The sequence below is a fragment of the Mastacembelus armatus genome, chromosome 22, assembly GCF_900324485.2.
Source record: "Mastacembelus armatus chromosome 22, fMasArm1.2, whole genome shotgun sequence".
In the NCBI taxonomy this organism is placed as follows: domain Eukaryota; kingdom Metazoa; phylum Chordata; class Actinopteri; order Synbranchiformes; family Mastacembelidae; genus Mastacembelus; species Mastacembelus armatus.
Window position 1 is genome coordinate 21809736 of NC_046654.1, and position 20142 is coordinate 21829877.

The following is a 20142-nucleotide window of genomic DNA, read 5'->3' on the forward strand; positions in this document are numbered from 1 at the left end:
GTCTCAAACAAGTAAATTTGTCTCATCCTGAGACAACAGAAAATGTGGAATGGTTTTCTAAAGGTGCTGTCTTACCCTCTGCCTGTCTCCTTGAAAAAAAAATTGCCACAACAGATGGAGGATTGAGGCATTTTTTTCTTGCTTGATAATCCACCCCTGACTGAGCCTTAATCTGAATGAAGAAACCTGACACTGATTGAACCGCCTGTCACCCCCATGTCTTGACAAAAACCTCTGTTGTTTTTTCTAGTTATGTCTGACTGTCTGTCCAACTACAGTCTGCTCCTCTATTAACAAAGATGCAGAGAGTAGGCAGCAGCACTGCATAATCAGACGTCAGGGCATAGTGCAGGAGTTTGTGTTTTCTCAGATGTCTGCTGCAATGGATCATAGGCAATGAATCATATGAGTATATACCTGGATGAAAACTCTGCTCGGCTTAACACAATGTTTTTGAGGCATTTGATTAGTAAAGCCTTGCCCATGGCTTCTACAAAGCATTCAGGTTTTAGGAATTTTATTCAAAGCAGGCAGCAAAATCAGCCAAGGGCTTCTCTGTGTCAAAGTGGTGTTTTATGAAAGGTGATTTTGAAAGGGGGTCAAGTGGAGAGTCAAAGGAGGAGGACAGTACACTGTGGAACATGGAACAAAATGCGTGGTGAGCTGGGGGGGTACAGAGCAAGGTTTTCCCTAGGTTTCCGGATGGCTTTGGTGCTGTGGTCCCCTTTCATATCAGTTTTGGGTCCTGGTTATTGTTGTACTTAGACTAATATCTATTTTGAAAAAAACATCACAGATTGATTTTTTTATAGCATCCTGAGATTTTAGCCCTATCCACTGTATTTAACAATAAAATTTACTCTGAAGTGTGCAGTACCTGGGTCTACTGTACTAATTTCCAACTAAACATGACAGAACAATCTGCCCTTGCAAAGGCACTCCAGCGAGCTCTTGCCAGTCGGGGCAAACTCCTTGGCTACTTTGGTCGCTGATGGAAAGTCAACTCAATATGAATCAACAGCTAACTAATGCAAAATTTAATGGTGTCCCCTACCTCCCCACAGCACACTCAGACTCCCGCAGCATCTGCTTCTCCAAGGGAGTCCCACATTCCTCCTCCAGAGCTCTTCAGGGCGCACCAAATACAATTCAGGGATTTTTACTACAATGATCCTTTGTGTTTCAACAACAACCACCACTAGAATATTAGACTAATGAAGCCAAGATTGTTTATGCGGTTGGGTTATTTATTACAAGGTGAAGCGCTGAACTAGGCTTACTTATGATACTTTCTAAACTGAGTTTAAAAGTTTGAAAGGGCTACCCGGGGGATGGGGGGTGGATGCAGGGATTGAGCTGCAAATCATCTACTTAATCTGACACAGGGTCGCCAGAGTGTTGTAAATTATGCTGTGGAGTTCTGGATTGTTTCAGCAGAGACAGAATGGTCTGATGATACTCTCTCAACAATTTTCATGCATGGGTTAAGTGAAAATATGAAAGATGATTAAGCTCATTATGATAATGCAACCACAGGGGGGCACAATCCAGTGTCTTCATTTGCCAGTTCCAAATTCGGGTAAATGCAGAAGGTTGTGTCAGGAAGGGCATCCGACATAAAATTTCAGCCAAATCAAACATGCAAATCACAAATACGACTTTCATACCGGACTAGTTACAGCCCGGGTTAACAACGACCGCCACTGGTGCTGTTGACCTATAGGGTGCCAGTGGAAATTCGACTACTGTTGGTTGAAGAAGGAGAGGAGGAAGGCGTGTTTGTAGGCAAAGAGAGAAGAGGAAGGGCAGGAGTGTAGGACTTAGAGTAGGAACTTTGAATGTAGGGACTTTGTCAGGGAAAACTAGAGAGTTGGCTGATATGATGGAGAGAAGAAAGGTGGATATCTTGAGTGTTCAGGAGACCAGGTGACAAGGTAGCAAGGCCTATAGATTAGGAGTGGGGTTCAAGCTGTTTTAACATGGTGTGGATGGAAAGAGGAATGGAGTAGGAGTTATCCTGAAGGAGGTTTTTGCTAGGAATCCGGGTAGGTGGTGAGGAGAGTGTGTTTGTGGCGAGAGTGGTGATGGAGGTGAAGAGTGTCAGATAGGGTGATGATGAGTCTGAAGCTCGAAGTTGAAGGTGTGATGTTGAATGATATCAGTGGTTATGCCCCACAGGTAGGATGTGAGTTAGAAGAGAAGGAGAAATTCTGGAGGGAGATGGATGAGGTGATTCAGGGTATCCCTAGTGGTGAGAGAGTGGTGATTGGGGCAGACTTCAATGGACACGATGGTGAGGGAAACAGAGGTGACAAAGAAGTGATGGGTAAGTTTGGTATGCAGGACAGAAATGCAGAAGGACAGATGGTGGTAGACTTCACAAAAAAGACGGAAATGGCTGTAGTGAACACATTTTTCCAGAAAAGGGAGGAGCATAGGGTGGCATATAAGAGCACGCAAGTTGATTACATCTTGTGCAGATTTTTCACCTGAAAGAGATCAGTGACTACAAAGTAGTGGTTGGGGAGAGTGTAACCAGACAGCATAGGATGGTGGTGTGTAGGATGACTCTGGTGGTGAGGAAGATGAAGAGGACAGGGGCAGAGCAGAGGACCAAGTGGTGGAAGTTGAAAAAGGAAGAGTGTTGTATGGCTTTCAGGGAGGAGCTGAAACAGATCTGCAAAGATCAGTAAGGATGAAGTGAGGAAGACGTTGAAGAGGATGAAGAGTGGAAAGGCAGTGTCAGTGTCAGTTGGTCCTGATGACATACCTGTGGAGGTATGGAAGTGTTTAGGAGGGGTGGCAGTAGAGTTTTTGACTGGACTACTTAACAAGATCTTGGAGAGTGAGAGGATCCCTGAGGAATGGAGGAGAAGTGTACTGGTGCCCATCTTTAAGAACAAGGGAGACGTGCAGAGTTGTGGAAACTACAGAGGAATTAAGCTGATAAGTCACACAATCAAGTAATGGGAAAGAGTAGTGGAGGCTAGGCTGAGGTCAGAAGTGAGCATTTATGAGCAGCAGTATGGTTTTATGCCAAGAAAGAGCACCACAGATGCAATATTTGCTTTGAGAATGCTGATGGAGAAGTACAGAGAAGGCCAGAAGGAGCTGCACTGTGTCTTTGTAGATTTGGCAAAAGCCTATGAGAGGGTGCCGAGAGAGGCGCTGTTGTTTTGTATGAGGAAGTCTGGAGTGGCAGAGAAGTATGTTCGTGTGGTGCAGGACATGTATGAGAGCTGTAAGACAGTGGTGAAGTGTGCTGTAGGGGTGACAGAGGAGTTTAAGATGGAGGTGGGACTGCACCAAGGATTGGCTTTGAGCCACTTCTTGTTTGCTCTGGTGATGGACAGGCTGACAGATGAGGTTAGACCGTGGACCATGATGTTTGCAGATGACATTGTCATATGTAGTGAGAGCAGGAAGCAGGTGGAGGAAAATCTAGAGAGGTGGAGGTTTGCTCTGGAAAGGAGAGGAATGAAGGTTAGGCGCAGTAAAACAGAGTACGTGTGTAAATGAGAGGGAGTCAAGTAGAATGGTGAGGTTACAGGGAGTAGAGGTGAAGAAGATGAAGGATTTTAAGTACCTAGGGTCAACAGTCCAGAGCAACCGAGAGTGTGGAAAAGAAGTGAAGAGGTGTGTGCAAGCAGGTTGGAACGGGTGGAGGAAAGTGTGATGTGTGACAAAAGAATGAAAGGAAATGGTGTACAAGACAGTGGTGAGATCAGCAATGTTGTATGGTTTAGAGACAGTGGCACTGAGAAAAAGACAGGAGGCGGAGCTGGAGGTAGCAGAGCTGAAGATGTTGAGGTTCTCTTTGGGAGTGACGAGGATGGATAGGATCAGGAATGAGTACATCAGAGGGACAGCTCATGTTTGATATTTTTGGAGAAAAAGCCAGGGAAGCCAGATTGAGATGGTTTGGACATGTTCAGAGGAGGGACAGTGAATACATTGGTAAAAGGATGCTGAGGTTAGAGCTGCCAGGAAGGAGGCCTAGAGGAAGACCAAAGAGGAGGTTCTTGGATGTAGTGGAGGAGGACATGAGGATAGTTGGTGTGGGTGTGAAGGATACAGAGGATAGAGTTGAATGGAGGCAAATGATTCGCTGTGGCAACCCCTGAAGGGAGCAGCCGAAAGGAAAAGAAGAAGATTAAGCTCATTATGATGTGCATCTCTCTTTCAATTCCCAAGTTTAACCCTAGCAATTCAAACTGATGAGCAGCTTTGTGAATGGCATGAAAGGAAATGCAAGCCCCAGAATCCCAAGCCTTCTCCACACCTCATTCCCCGTCACTCCGACAGATGACAGGGACAGGAGTTGCGGAAGACACACCAGGTGAACTGATGCAGATTGGCCAGGCCCGGCTTTCCCTTGAGAACAGGGAGAGATGACTCAGAGCAGGGGAGTGCCTTTATGCAGGTTGTCGGTCCAAAACGCCCAAGTGCCCAACCTACTCAGTAGAGATGAGGGTACTGGGGAGTCAAATAAATTCTATTCACACCTTATCCAAAATCACTTTGTATGCTACTATTCTTTTGAATTCCTTCACCTTATCAGCTCTCCTTGATTCTGGAGCTGAAGGTAACTTTATTGATGAAGCTCTAGTGACACATCTAGAGAGTTCTTTGCAGGTGAAAGCTAGAAACAGACAGTATGTGACCCAAATAACCTACCACACAGAATCACTTCAGCTCCTACTATCTTGTAACCACAGAGAATGCTTAATCTTTTAATTGCATTCTCCCCAACCTCTCCCTTAGTGCACACAAACGTCCATGGCTGATCTTACACAATCCTTATATTGACACTGTGATCATTTGGGATTCTTTGTCATTCCAGTTTATCGTTCTACATTTCTTTATTCCACTTTCCTCTAGCAGGCACCAAATCTCCGTCTACTAATCCCATGACTTCAGATCTGTCTAATGTTCCCTGTGTGTACTTTGCTCTGGAAGAGATTTTCAACAAGCAGAAGCTATGGAAAAGTACATCAAAGACTCCCTCACAGCAGGAATAATCTGACCTACATCTTCACCTGTTGGAGCAGGTTTTTTCTTCATAGAGAAGAAAAATAAGACCCTTCATTTCTGCACAGATTGTCAAGACGTAAATAATATTACTGTAAAGAACAAATATCTATTACCACTCATCTCCTACATTTTTTCATGTTATTACAGGGGACACGCATTCTCCAAGCAATGCTTACCATATAGTGCACATTTATCGACGTGAAGAAGTGAAGGGGAAGACAGCCTTCAACACACCCTTGGGGCACTTTAAGTACCTGGTCATGCCTTTCAGCCTCATCAATGCCCCAGCATCTTTGTTTTTACAATGCCAGACATGAGATGTTGTTTGCGATATGTTTCCATATCACAGCCAGGAGCAAATTGTTCACCTTGGGATACAAGGGATAGAGCAAACACAGCAACAGCAGTAAGCGACGAAGTGACAGCAAGTGAAGCTGTAACTGCAAGTGAAGTAGTGACAGCAAGAGAAGTGGTGACAGCAAGAGAAGCAGTGACAGCAACTGAAGCAGAAGAATCCATCGAAGCAGTGACAGCAAGTGAAGTGGTGACAGCAAGAGAAGCAGTAACATTAAGCTAAGCAAAGGCATCAAGCAATTGACAGACCCAAGTGAAGCAGTGGATCGACAAAGCAGTAGTGTTTCTGTACTTTGCTTGCTGTCACTGCTTCACTTGCTGTCCCTACTTCACTTGATGTCACTTCACTTGCTTTATCAGCTCGCATCCTCGTCAATGCAGATAGGAGTGACGAGAACCAGGTTTATTCACTGTAGCACAGGAAGCAGTACTCGTGCACCAGGAATGCAACCAGGGTCTGCTGAAAGACAAGTGCATAGCTGTTTTTAGCACATGACAAGAGATTGGTATAGGCAAACACTATGCACATACCTGTGCTCTAATCAGCCATGGCAAACAACCAGGATAATGAGTAATTGCTTTGACCACGATAGTGCCACCAGAATCTGCTAAAGCATGAATTTATGAATTATTTAATAGTAAGGAAAAGTTAGATAAGAATAAGAACATCTCACACTACCATGCACCAACCTTCAGTCGGACTCGGTGACTGGGTGGTCGGCAGGTTTTTGAGCCAGGAAGTGAGGTCAAGGGATGGACTCAGCCTCTTTTTATACCCCTTCCTCTTTAATACAAGGTAATTGTACTTGTAAGTACAGCCTTAAATGTACTAATCTGTACTCTCTCTCTCCCCTAGTTTGTGCTCTCTCCCTCTCTCTCTCTGTACCTTCTTAAGGTGTCCCTGGTGCTTGCTCATAAGGGATTTGTTGGGTTTTTAGTTTTAGTTTTTGTAAAGTGCCTTGAGATGATTTGTATTATGATTTGGCACTATACAAATAAAACTGAATTGAATTGAATTGAATTAATTACAGCTCAACAGACCTGCCTGCATTAGGCCTAGACTGCCCGAGGACCATCGGTGCACTGAGCTCCCCTACCCTAACCCCCCCCTTTCCCTTCCCCTCCCCTCTCTTCTCTCCTCCCACCTCATGTATATTCCACCATTGAATCTTACTAACCTTGTGTTCTCTCTCTCCCCTAGTTTGTGCACTCTCCCTTTCTCTCTATTCTCTCTGTACCTTCTGCAGGTGTCCCTGGTCCTGGAGCTGTATATTGCTGATGTGCAGTTACTGGTCCCACCAACCTGCAGTGTCTATTTGTTGTTTATTGTTGCTGTTCTTTTCTCTCTGCTCTATCCACTCACCCCAACCGGTCGAGGCAGATGGCCGCCCAAACTGAGCCCGGTTCTGCTGGAGGTTTTTTCTTCCGTTAAAGGGAGTTTTTTCCTCTCCACTGTCGCCAAGTGCTTGCTCATAAGGGAATTGTTGGGTTTTTAGTTTTAGTTTTTGTAAAGTGCCTTGAGATGATTTGTATTGTGATTTGGCGCTATACAAATAAAATTGAATTGAATTGAATTGAATTACGCACCAGCAACATAGAATTCTGCTACACAACTTCACAAAAAAAAAAAAAGTCAATATATCAAAATATGTTCATCCCGAACATAACGAAAGGATAATGAATTTGCCCACAGTGACCTGTTTGACCTATGGAAAATTTCTAAATCATATTTCCAAAATTTACGTCAAATTAAGGTTTGTCACCAAAAATCATTCCATTTGCTGAAATACAGTGAAGGTTATGGCCAAATATAGAGTGAAAAATCACCCTTGGTGGATGAAAACATCCCCAACAGTACATGAGGAATACATGGGTATTTTCAAGGCAGATTAATTATGAAATTAGAAAAAATCAAAACCTGTCATATACTAGCACACCCAGGAACACATATATTGTGTACTTTAAATAAGTATACTAAAATATAGCTAAAGTTAAATGAAGGCCTAGTATAAGAATTACACAATTTAAACCAAAAAAAAAAAAACACATTAGCCCTCATGTACTGTTTGGGATGTTTTCATCCACCAAGGGTGGACAATCAGGAAAAATAAACCTGAGCTTTTGTCATTATAGGTTGTCGGCGCCTATAGCTGCAGAAGGAGGACAAATCAGTGGCTTGGAACACGCAGGTTGTGTGAAAGACAAAAAGAAAAGAACAGCCAGCACTTTCACACTTGCAAAGAGCAGGAGGTGATATCCTGCAAGTCCTGCTGGAAAGACTGAACACACACACACACACACACACACACACACGCACACACACACACAGATCATACTTCCACCTCTGATGGCAGTAGTCCTCAGCCCAGACACCTGTACAGGCGATTCCTTTTTTGTGTTTTGTGCCAATTTGCCTGTTCTGAGTCCTGATTTCCCTGCCTCCACAGAAACCCAATCACTGACACTCTCTGTCAGGGACACTGCATCACTTTCCTGTCCTAATTCCTTGCCAAGCACCTTCCTTCTTGAGGGTTCCAGTCTCTGTATGTCTGCATGTCTGCATTATCTAGATCCACTGCATTCATTTCCAACTAAACATGGCAGGTAATAAAATAATAATGTAGGATGATTACCAGTTAATGGGGTAAAAAATATTGAGGAAGATAATGTAGGTGATAATCAATACAATGGTAAAGCATTTATCTCCATTTCAAAATTTGTCTTTGGTCAGCCAAGTAGGCAAGTCACATTTTAAGGGGTGTAGCCACCACCCAGCTTACTAACTGTAGCAATTACCTAATACAAATGATGCAAACAATGAAACAAGTCTGTTTCAGTGTTCCTGGTTCTTATATGACCCATAAGAGTTTCCTGAAATAGTCAAAAATCAAGGGAAACTATGATTTGTGTTAAAGTAAGTACTGGGCATGAAGATTAAATAACCTTTGTTGTGATGGCTACAATATGACTTTGTCGCAGTGTCACCTGACTACTCATTTGCTCCTGTCATATTTTGAGGAGAGCACTGTCACTTAAAAATATTTACATAACAACAAACGATAAAACAATTATCTGTTGTAATAAGCTGTTTGTTCAAACAACCTATGCATTTTTATTATAGAAAGACAGTCTTCATTGTTTATTTGTTGGATAGGCACAATAGCTGAACGTTCACCACTAAGGTGATATATCGGAATCTGTTTGCCTGATCCCTGACTATTCCAATAGCTCCACCCTGGGGTTGACATTTATGGATCAACATCAAATGTGTAGCTCAATGTCTGTTTCAGGATGAATATGAATAACTAAGCAGATTATTTAACTTTCATATAGTGTCATCTTCAAGTCAAAAGTTATTCTGTCCAGTACTTTGGTCAATGCCCACTAATGTGCAAAACAAATGAAATACATATGTGTGTATGTATGAATGTATGCTATGTAACATTTAACATCAAGTTCCAGTCTAGAGATTAATTACTTTATTTGACAAACAGTCAAAAGGTCAAAGGTACTGTTTTCATAATAATAATAATAATTGTAATTTCTGTGTATTTTCTAAATATGTAGTGTGTTTAATTTATTATAAGTAAACTAAGTAGATTTTCATCTGTTAATGTTCTGTGATACCTGCAATCTGGCCACATATCGAGGTAATCCATTACTCTCCAACCCCTGTGCTAAACCCTCAGAGCAGCTGTCCAGGTCCCTGTGAGTTTACACACAAGCAGCCAGATTAGACTGACATGACACAAACAAGCAGTGCTAAACCAACATCATTATGCTAGCCAGGGACTCCACTTACACTGTGATAAACTGCAAACAGATTTCAGCTGAATTTAATAATTGAATAGATTGGAATGGCAAGAGGTAGCAGCAGATGTGGTGTTTGGCAGCAAGGATTCAGAGTTTTGGAGACAGCTGAGGATATGAATAAAGCACAGACTGTGGTGATCTGTGTGTGTCTCTGCATGCTCATGTGTGCAATGGAGAGGTTGCAGGTTAGCAGTCATTTGAGTAGTGGTGTAGCATTATATACTGCTGTTTTTCAAAGGCTTCTTCAACACGGTGTATGTAACCTTTGTATGTGTGTGCAGATGTTTTTTGTGTCTGTCTAGATGTTTGAACATATCTGAAGGTGTTATCAGAGCACCAAAGAGATGGGTCAAATGATAAACAGCATATTCTTTTAAATCAAACAAAAGTGTCAAAGATGTTCATACATCTTACTTTTGTTTCATCATCCTGCTGGATCATTGGCTCACTGATTCTTCTACAAAGTAAAAAATATCTTAGTATTTGGAGGTCCTGTTAATACAAGCCAGTCTTTTTTAAAAAAGAAAACCACTTTTTAATCATAGCATAGCCTACAACATATATGACACAAATGAAGAAACATGAAAATGAAATGGTTACAATGAAAATGCATATAATAATTTATTATTCTGTAAACCCATTTGCATTTGTCCAGTTAATAAACAAACGTGTTTGTAATGTTTGGTTCAGTGTAATGTAGTCTCCAGTGTGGCATCTTCGTGATAATATGACTAGTTAAAACTGAAATGATAAACGACATGAAATAGTCTTGATTGACAGCCTGTGGTACAGAAGCGCTAGTAGTTTAGTGGAGAGCTTGGGAGAATGGACTGCATGAAGGAAACAATCCCCTTACTGTTGATAAATCCTTCCTATTTTTCACGTCTTTGACTCTCATCTTCTACATATCCATGTATTGGACTCATTCTGTTTTAACTGGTCATAAACAATGTGGTGCTGTAAAATAGTTAATACATACAGGATACAGTATAAACACACAGCTCCACGAAATGACAGAGGGAGGGAGATAAAGGAGGCTGTGAGGCAGAAAACAGACTGAGAGGAATAGACTGTGTGTTAACAGAAACTCAGTGAGTGTCGGGGCTCCGGGAGGGACTAGGCGGTCTCTGAAACACCTTAACCACAGGATGGACTTTATATGCCGGTTTGCTATGGGGACTGGAGCGGCAGGGGTCCGGCTGGGGGCATCTAACACTCCTCTCACCTCTGCTTCATGTCGTCCTCTCGTCCTCTGAAGGCGGCGGAGGGAGTTCATCGGCAGCTCCTGATAGCGCAGCGCGGCCGGCCGGGAGTCGCAGCCTCTCGGGGTGTGTTTAAGGACGCGGTGGGGAAGATGCCGAGCAGACCACTGATAAACTGAACTTCTTTTGCTTCCTGGTTGTTTCATTTAAAACCTTGTACTTTGAGAACCATGTCCCAGTTCTCCATTACCGGCAAACCCAGTGAAACCAGTCCGAATCCGCAGCTGGAGCAGGAGCGAGTAGCGGACGCAAGGGGAAGGATGCGGACTTTGTGCCCGGTGTGAGCGCAGCAAGCTGCGGAGAGCAGCAACACTTTCTACTTTACTCAAGGTAAGAAGCAAAATGAAGTGTGTGTCGCTTGAGAGTCAACCCCCTTATTTACTCTGAAAAACCATTTGAATTGCTATGTTTAAATATGTATTTATTTAATAGCAAACGTATTGCTCATTTCAAAATACCTCTCATTATAGCTGAAACCACAAAAAGCGTGAAACTGTACCAATTTGGGTATTTATTTCACTATTATAACTTTATAGGTCAATAGAATGTATACACACACTTCATTTCTATTAGGTGGAAAATGAAATGGACGTTCTCCCCAAGAAGCCGCAAAACAATGAACTGGCCCGCCAGTTAATTCTCTGCTCTGGGACAGTGTTGCAAACAAAAAACGGAAGTGCGCCAGGCCGATAAGGGGACCCCGAACTCAGGGGTGCTATGAACAAAGAACTTTTACAATGAAACTTGCTCCATTCTATTAAAATCTTATGAACTTGTTCTCACACTAGCACCTTTTCTCACAGCAAGAGGTTCACATCAATCTTAGTTTTGTCCACGGAAAGAATTTGTGTCAGATCATCTCTGGTGACAAGCTACGTTCAGCAACATCCAGCACTCTTCCTCTCCACAAGTACAGCTAAACTTAATGAATCAAGGGAAGACACAATTATAAAGAATAATATAGCATATATGCTAGTTGTCTCCTGCCAACTTTCACTTTACTCTTGGAGGATGACTCTTTGCCATGGGACAGGGTACTATCCTTGAGGGCTGGGCTACAGCTTCACAGTGCTCATTGGTGAACCAGTCATTTCCTTCACTAGCTCACTTCACATCTCATCGCTCACAAAATGCTTTTGGCTGCCATGTTTCCATCCATCCATCCATCTTCTATACCCGCTTTTCCTGTTCAGGGTCACGGGGATCCGCTGGAGCCTATCCCAGCTCTCTCTCGGGTGGAAGGCAGGGGTACACCCTAGACAGGTCACCAGTCTGTCGCAGGGCCACATATAGACACACAAAGACAGACAACCTCACACACTCACACTCACTCCTACGGGCAATTTTAGAGTCACCAATCAACCTGACATGCATGTTTTTGGACTGTGGGAGGAAACCGGAGTACCCGGAGTAAAGCTGCCATGTTTCAATCCTTCTAATTTGTCAGATTTTAAAATATTCTTTTTACCAGTTTGTTCACGTTTGTAGTTATTGAGTATAAAAGAAAAAGAGTGTTGGATTCTGATCAGTGTATGTTTTCATTTTCGATTAAGGCTAACAGTCATCTGCTCATAGGACTTTTAAATTAATTATTGCACTATTTTACCACACCTTTACCATTATCTTTTTCAGATATTTGTCTCTCTAGTTTTTGTGTGTGTCTGTGGATATGTAACAGATCAGTCATTTGTATGCACTGCTGTCCAAATTTAAATTTGTGACATAAAAGGGGAAAATCCTATGGTCTTCACTAGAAATGTTGCATTTTGAACTTATTTTCCCATTATTCTTATTTTGCAACAGGTTTTTTTGAACCAAATGTCAAGTTCAAAAGAAGCTTTACTATTCTGGAACCAGCAGTGTGATGTGAAAGGGGAAAGGAAGTGGGGAAGAGGATGGACAATGACAACCTTCCAGTATATTGTACATGGTTCTATCAAGTGTTCACGCTGTACCCTGTGGTAAAAGAGGAGAGTGGGTGAAAATGTGATGAACTTTTTGTCCCAGCTCAGTTATGGATAGTGGCTGCTGAAGGAAACATATTGTTTACTGAGACCATTGCTTTGGATTTACAAAGGGATTACCACATCTTCACCGTCTTCAGCACCTGGCTGACACAGTGACATTTACTAAGCCAACAGCCAAAGTTTAATGACTGTTTTGTTGGATTTTTCAAACCCTAATTTCTTCAACTTTTTTCTATGATTTATTTTCTGTATTTTTTCTGATCTGCTTGAAATGGAGACACAGTGGCGTTTATGGAATAAGGACTGGGTCTCCTTCATAAGGCCATGGATACCTATATTCTTAGGCCTTCACCTCCGGTTCTCCCAGGCTTCACACTGTCCCGAGGAGTGCCGCTGTGATCGCACTTTTATTTACTGCAACGAGCGGAGCCTGACCTCAGTGCCTCTAGGGATTGGTGAGGGTTTTAAGACCCTGTACCTCCACAACAACCAAATTAATAATGCTGGGTTTCCCTTGGAGCTCCATCATGTGGCTTCTGTGGAAACTGTGTATCTCTACGGCAACCAGCTGGACGAATTCCCCATTAACCTGCCCAAAAATGTCAGGGTTCTTCATTTGCAGGAGAACAACATTCAGACCATCTCCAGAGCAGCTCTGGCTCAAGTTCATTGGCTGGAGGAGCTGCATTTGGATGATAACTCCATTTCTACAGTAGGTGTAGAGGAAGGGGCCTTCCGTGAGGCAGTGAGCCTGAAGATGCTCTTCCTCACAAAAAATCACTTGAGCAGTGTGCCTATTGGTCTTCCAGATGATCTAAGAGAATTGAGATTGGATGAGAACCGCATTGCAGTTATAGCAGAGGAAGCATTTAGAAATGTCACAAGGCTAGAACGCATCTTGCTGGATGGAAACCTACTGACAGATGAAGGGATTGCACCAAAGACCTTTCAGGACCTTGTCACCCTGAAGGAGCTGTCCCTGGCCCGAAACTCTCTAACATACCCTCCACCATTCCTCCCAGGGGAGGTGCTTGTCAAGTTAAACTTTCAGGAAAATCAAATAAACCAGATCCCTGTCAGGGCACTTGCAGGGCTTCACAAGCTGCAGAGGTTGGATATTTCAAACAACCAGCTGCAGTCATTGACACAGGGGGTCTTTGATGGTCTCATCAATCTGAGACAGCTCACTGTGCGGAACAACCTATGGCTGTGCGACTGCAGTATCAAATGGGTGGTGTCATGGCTTAAATCTTTGCCAGCCTCACTCAATGTGCGTGGCTTCATGTGCCATAAACCTGAAAAGTTCCGGGGCATGGTGATCAGGGAGCTGAGTGCTGAGTTGATTCAGTGCCCACAGATTACAGAGACAGCACCCCTGACCACCTCACCAGCTGGCCTTGCTCTGATCCCATCACTGTCATCTTCCACAGACTCCCTTTTATTTACTCAGTATGTTTCCTTATCATCCAGGCAACCCTCCCCCACAATATCCACCCTCCACACTATGTACACAACTAGAGAAGGGGGAGTGAGGACTAAGCAACCTCTGGATCCCCAGAGGGAGGTCCTGCGAGTCACATTTGCTATACTCAATGACTCGGATATCCATGTTACCTGGGCAGCCGTCTTTCCAGTCACTGCCTATAAGGTGACCTGGGCCAGGATGAGCCCCAGTCTGACAGGGGACACTGTAAGAGAGAGGATAGTGGGTGGAGATCACCGGGGCATCCGACTGACTAATCTTGAGCCAAAGTCCACCTATCGGATCTGTGTCATTCCCTTGGATGCATTTAATAATTACTGGCCCAAAGATGATACTGTGTGCACTGAAGCTGTGACCACACCTGCCTTGTTCAACCCAGACAAAAACAAAAGACCATCAGGGCCTGAGCAGACCACACAACAAGAACCCAGCTCTCCTTTCTTGCTGGCTGGGCTGATTGGTGGGGCAGTAATTGTGGTGCTGGTTGTACTCCTCAGCATGTTTTGCTGGCACGTACACAAGAAAAGCCACTCCAACTTCACCACCAAGTGGAAATACAACCGGGATCGGAGAAAAGATGACTATTGCGAGGCTGGCACCAAAAAAGATAACTCCATCCTGGAAATGACTGAGATGAGTTTCCAGATAGTCTCACTCAACAATGCGCAACTCCTCAAGGGAGATTTCTGCATTCAGCCTATTTACACCTGTAATGGGGGCGTCGGTTTCCGAGACTGCCCCCTGGGAAACAACAGCACAGTATACAGTAAGAACAGTGTTCAGGTTGCAGACTTGTGTCGCACATGATAGATTTAAAGAGGATCAGGAGATTGACAACTCCCCACACTTTATTGGACACTGTACAGTATTAATATTCGAAACCCATGTGTCTTCAGGAAATCTAATTTGTACAACTGGCTAGATGATATCTTTTCTATAACAATGTTGGATTAATAAGTTATTGATTTCTGGACTTGTGCTATTTGAGTTTTGTGGACACAGACATGTACAATCAGGTATTGAGTATTAAGTATTAAGGCTGGTCTTCATTTTATTTTTACTATTAGTGAAAGATTTTTAAGTCATTGTATACTGTGACCATAGAAGATACAGAATCCACTCTGTAGCAGCCATGCATCATATTTATACTATGACTATCTGGTCAAATTCTGTATGAGAAGGAGAAAAGAGACAGGCACAAGTTGCCACAATCACCACTAGAGGGCATAGTTTTCTGTAAATTCAATAGTCTACACTTTTCTTCTGACTGTTTTTAATAAAGTCATCACGGTAATATGCCACATTTCTTTAATTGCATTCCATAGAGATGCAAATGATTACATTTCTGCTCTAAAAAGAGGACATATTTTTATGCAAGCATAATTTCTCTATTTCAGAAGGAAATTTAGAGGTCATACTCATTCAAGATTCACAGAATGCGGCAGGCCATAGTGATTTCACCTGCTTTTTAAGATTAATACATTATCACAGTTAAGGGGATATGTTATTAGTGCTAGCTGCCATCCTCTATATGTTTAACCCATTAAGAGCCATCTCTTTCCATTTAGTTCAGCAAAAATAATGTTATGGTAAAACAGTATGTGTGTGCCTTGAATTTATCAGCTTACAATGTCTTTTGAATCAATTTTTGCACAAAGGTGTACTGTATATACATCCAATTGAATTGTTGAGGAAAACTTGATTATTTATTTACTTCACTACATAAATGATTAAAAACATATCTGCAAACATGAACTTATTCTTCATCATCTGTCCTAGAATCACCATCTTAAATTGTTAAAATCTACTTATGTAGTTGAGCTCAGTGTAAGGGAAGGTTCCTTTTGAGGATGAAAATAAATTAATAAAAATAAATTCTCAAGCAGATTGCAATTAACATTTTCTGAACAAAACTAGGCCATGCTTTCTGTTTGTGTGTTTGCTGTATTTTTGAGCACTGAAACCTGAATTCCATTCACCTCCTTTGTAGTGGTGTGCAGGCAGGAAGCCCTGCACCAATGAAACTAGATTAAATAGAGGTAAACTGACAAAAAGAAAAATCAAATATACAAAAATTAAATGTGATAGATAGATAGATAGATAGATAGATAGATAGATAGATAGATAGATAGATAGATAGATAGATACTTTATTCATCCCCCATGGGGGAAATTCAGAGTACCAGAGTAAAATGTAGATAAATACCAAATGTACCAAAACTTAAGATATCATCTTTATTCTGAAATCTATTTTTTGTTTGTTTTTATTGGAAGATGCAAACTTGCCTCCACTTAATTTTGGGAGCTTTTTGTTGTTTCCGTTGTTACTTCGCCAGATTGCCAGTCATACCAATGTATCAGTGATATTTCCAAGGACATTACATCTGTGGGAAAAAAGGTTCAGCCCAATCTGTTGAAATATGCTTTAAGAATTTAACTATAAAATTGTTGATGATTTATGTCTCCTTTCAAGGATCCTGAATAATGAGTTCACACAAATAAATAAAGCTTCCTCACCATTAATAAAATCTAACAATTTAAAAAGATATATTTTAACTGTGGTATTGTATGGTATCTAGTTTAGCTGATAATTTCACTCAGAATTTGATCCCTGTGCTAGAATGGGCAGTTTTTCCAGGGTTATTTTTCTCATGTCTCAAGAAATGTAGCTTGTAGTAAATATGTGACACAATCCCATTTTCTTTTTTTCACCCCTACCCTTAATTTTCAATTTGCCCCCATTTTAGTAAATCATTTCTTTAATCAACAGAACTTTAACTTAACCTTGGAGCTTGCACAGTCTTCTTGACTGTTATCCTTGTATAAGGTTTGCTTCAACTTGCATTGCCATCCATTACATTTGCAAATCGTGAGCTGTGTAGTACCTTCAGAAGATTTAAAGCCTTGACTCCACATTTTCTAATGTAAAAGATAACCCTCTTTTTCTTTTTATCCTTTCTAATTAGAGCTGAAATATATCTTTAATATTACAGTGAGAGTACAAGTGATGAATCAGTTGTGAGACAGGATACTATACTTCCTTGGTTAAAGTGCCTCTGTAACAAAAGGATCATATTGCTCACATTTCTTCTTTGTTCTGTATAAATTGTGTTGGACAGTACTTAATCTTACAGATGGCCACAGATCTATATTCCTTGCCAGCAAAGCAGACATTAGATATTTTTACTACATCTTAGAACTGTAGATACAAAAGAACTAGAAACAACAGATAGGCCTGCAAAAATATGATATTCCCAACAAAGCTATATTTATGGATTGTCAGTGAGCCACCTCTTAAAGGATACGTCTGAATTATTATGAGATGGATCTTAGTTGGCCAGATTTCATGTTTATGAATATGATATGGTAACCACCAAGTTGAGAGCATCAGGCAATAAGAGATTCATCAGTAAGTAAGAAAGAAAGTGACAAGCTAAAATAATTACCAAAAACATACATCACAGTTTCCAAACTGACTTTCTGATTCAGTGGATTTATTAAACTTACTGTGAAACCTATCTGACTGGTCATGTTGTTTGTTTGTTTTATGTCATTTTATTTATAGGGATGTCATCATTTCCAACAGATGAAATGTCATTGTTACTGGTGGAAAGTATGGAACCTGGAATTCTACAAAGTTTTAACAGGTTATTTTTACGTGCATGTTGCAACAATACCTTTAAAGGATGCTATTGTCCACTAGTTGACTCCAGACTCTAGTTGACTCTATGATGATGAAAGTTTCCACCAAAAGTGCCCCTGCATGGTTAGGGTAATGAATTAGATTAAGTTATGCTTAGACATTGCACAAATAACTGGTTATGGGTAGGTTAACATACAGACAAAATCTCCAATTGTCTTCATACACATGTAGCTCTGTTTAGCTCTGTGTCTGGGTTGATACAAGGTATTGACATCAACAATGCCTGCTGTCAACAGGCCAGCTTATGGGCATTGTTTGTGGTGTTTTGTGACTTGTAGCTAAATATTTTAAGCTTTCCATCAATCTATGCCACATGGTAATTGACCCACTTAAAAAGGCAATAAAGCAGTAACTGTGTGTTAAGGAATTAAAAAGGTTTTGTATAACTTAAGAGTTTCTGACAACAAAGTTTGGGGTATTCATGGACTTACAGCTATTTGAATTTGTATTTGCCTTTTTAGATGTTTTTATTCAGAGATAGGGATGGTGTTATGTGTTGAGGTGCTGGCAGGAGGAAGGAGTGACAGGACCCAATTGCAGGACAGAAAGGTTTATTTGTTCTCCTGGAAATTCCAGGGCTCAGGAAAAGAAACATAAATACTACCGGTCGTACCGGTAAATCTGTAGTTGCCGGCGAGGCGGCGTACTTTGCCATATAAGGCATAAAACTAAAACACTCAATTAAACAACACCATCTACTCACGTTGACAAGGGTTAAACAGGTTACACAGGTTAATGCTTCTGCACTGAACAAAGGAATACGGCAGTACATATAGCCGTCAGAAAAAACAAGTAATTGGACACAGGCGAGAACAATCAATTCAATTCAATTCAATTTTATTTGTATAGCGCCAAATCACAATACAAATCATCTCAAGGCACTTTACAAAAACTAAAACTAAAAATCCAACAATTCCCTCATGAGCAAGCACTTGGCGATAGTGGAGAGGAAAAACTCCCTTTAACAGAAGAAAAAACCTCCAGCAGAACCGGGCTCAGTTTGGGCGGCCATCTGCCTCGACCGGTTGGGGTGAGTGGATAGAGCAGAGAGAAAAGAACAGCAACAATAAACAACAAATAGACACTGCAGGTTGGTGGGACCAGTAACTGCACATCAGCTATATACAGCTCCAGGACCAGGGACACCTGCAGAAGGTACAGAGAGAACAGAGAGAGAGGGAGAAAGCACAAACTAGGGGAGAGAGAGAGCACAAGGTTAGTAACATTCAATGGTGGAATATACATGAGGTGGGAGGAGAGAAGAGAGGGGAGGGGAAGGGAGGGGGGGGGGGGGGGGGGGGGGGGGTTAGGGTAGGGGAGCTCAGTGCACCGATGGTCTTCGGGCAGTCTAGGCCTATAGCAGCATAACTAAGGGATGGTTCAGGGTTGCCTGAAGCCAGCCCTAACTATATGCTTTGTCAAAGAGGAAGGTTTTAAGTCTAGCCTTAAAAGTATAGAGAGTGTCTGCCTCCTGAACCCAGGCTGGGAGCTGGTTCCATAGGAGAGGAGCTTGATAACTAAAGGCTCTGCCTCCCATTCTGCTTTTGGAAACTCTGGGAACCACAAGTAGACCTGCACTCTGAGAGCGAAGTGGTCTATTGGGATAATATGGTACTATGAGGTCTTTAAGGTATGACGGGGCTTGATTATGAAGGATGTATGTGTATGTATGTATGTATGTATATGTATGTGAGAAGAAGGATTTTAAATTCTATTCTATATTTTACAGGGAGCCAATGAAGAGAAGCCAATATAGGAGAAATATGATCTCTCTTGCTAGTTCCTGTCAGGACTCTGGCTGCGGCATTCTGGATTAAGTGGAGGCTTTTTATGGAGATATTGGGACATCCAGATAGTAATGAGTTACAGTAATCTAGCCTTGAGGTAACAAATGCATGGACTAGTTTTTCTGCATCATTTAGAGACAGGATGTTCCTAATTTTGGAAATGTTGCGCAGGTGAAAGAATGCAGTTCTAGAGATTTGTTTTATGTGTGAGTTAAAGGACATGTCCTGGTCAAAATAACTCCAAGGTTTTTTACAGTAGTGCTGGAGGCCAGGGTTATGCCATCTAGAGTAGCTACATTTTGAGAAAAGTTATTTCTGAGATTTTTTGGCCCAAATAAAATGACTTCTGTTTTCTCTGAATTTAAAAGTAAAAAGTTACTGGTCATCCAGGCCTTTATGTCAGTTAGACAGGCTTGAAGTCTGGTTAACTGGTTTGTGTTAACAGGTTTAATAGATAGATACAACTGAGTGTCATCTGCATAGCTCTGGTAATTAATAGAGTGCTTCCTAATGACATAGCCTAAAGGAAGCATGTACAGGGTGAACAGAATCGGTCCTAGCACGGAGCCTTGTGGAACTCCATAACTAACTTTTGTTCATGTGGAAGCTTCATCATGGACATGAACAAACTGGAATCTGTCCGATAAATAGGATTGGAACCACTTTAATGCTGTTCCTCTGATACCAACCACATGCTCCAGTCTCTGTAATAAGATGTTGTGGTCAATGGTGTCGAATGC

At 41.7% G+C, this 20142-nt stretch overlaps 1 protein-coding gene across 1 annotated transcript; it reads left to right on the top strand.

Annotated features, from left to right (window-relative positions):
• The first annotated feature begins 12701 nt into the window (after positions 1–12701).
• On the top strand, positions 12702–14720 carry LOC113130641 (leucine-rich repeat transmembrane protein FLRT2). The gene has a single exon (XM_026307429.1). It carries the CDS (start codon positions 12702–12704, stop codon positions 14718–14720), a length of 2019 nt encoding a protein of 672 aa, XP_026163214.1.
• The last annotated feature ends 5422 nt before the right edge of the window (positions 14721–20142 follow it).

Coding starts and splice junctions, on each gene's coding strand:
- LOC113130641 (XM_026307429.1), top strand. CDS start 12,702: ATGGAGACACAGTGGCGTTTATGGAATAAGGACTGGGTCTCCTTCATA.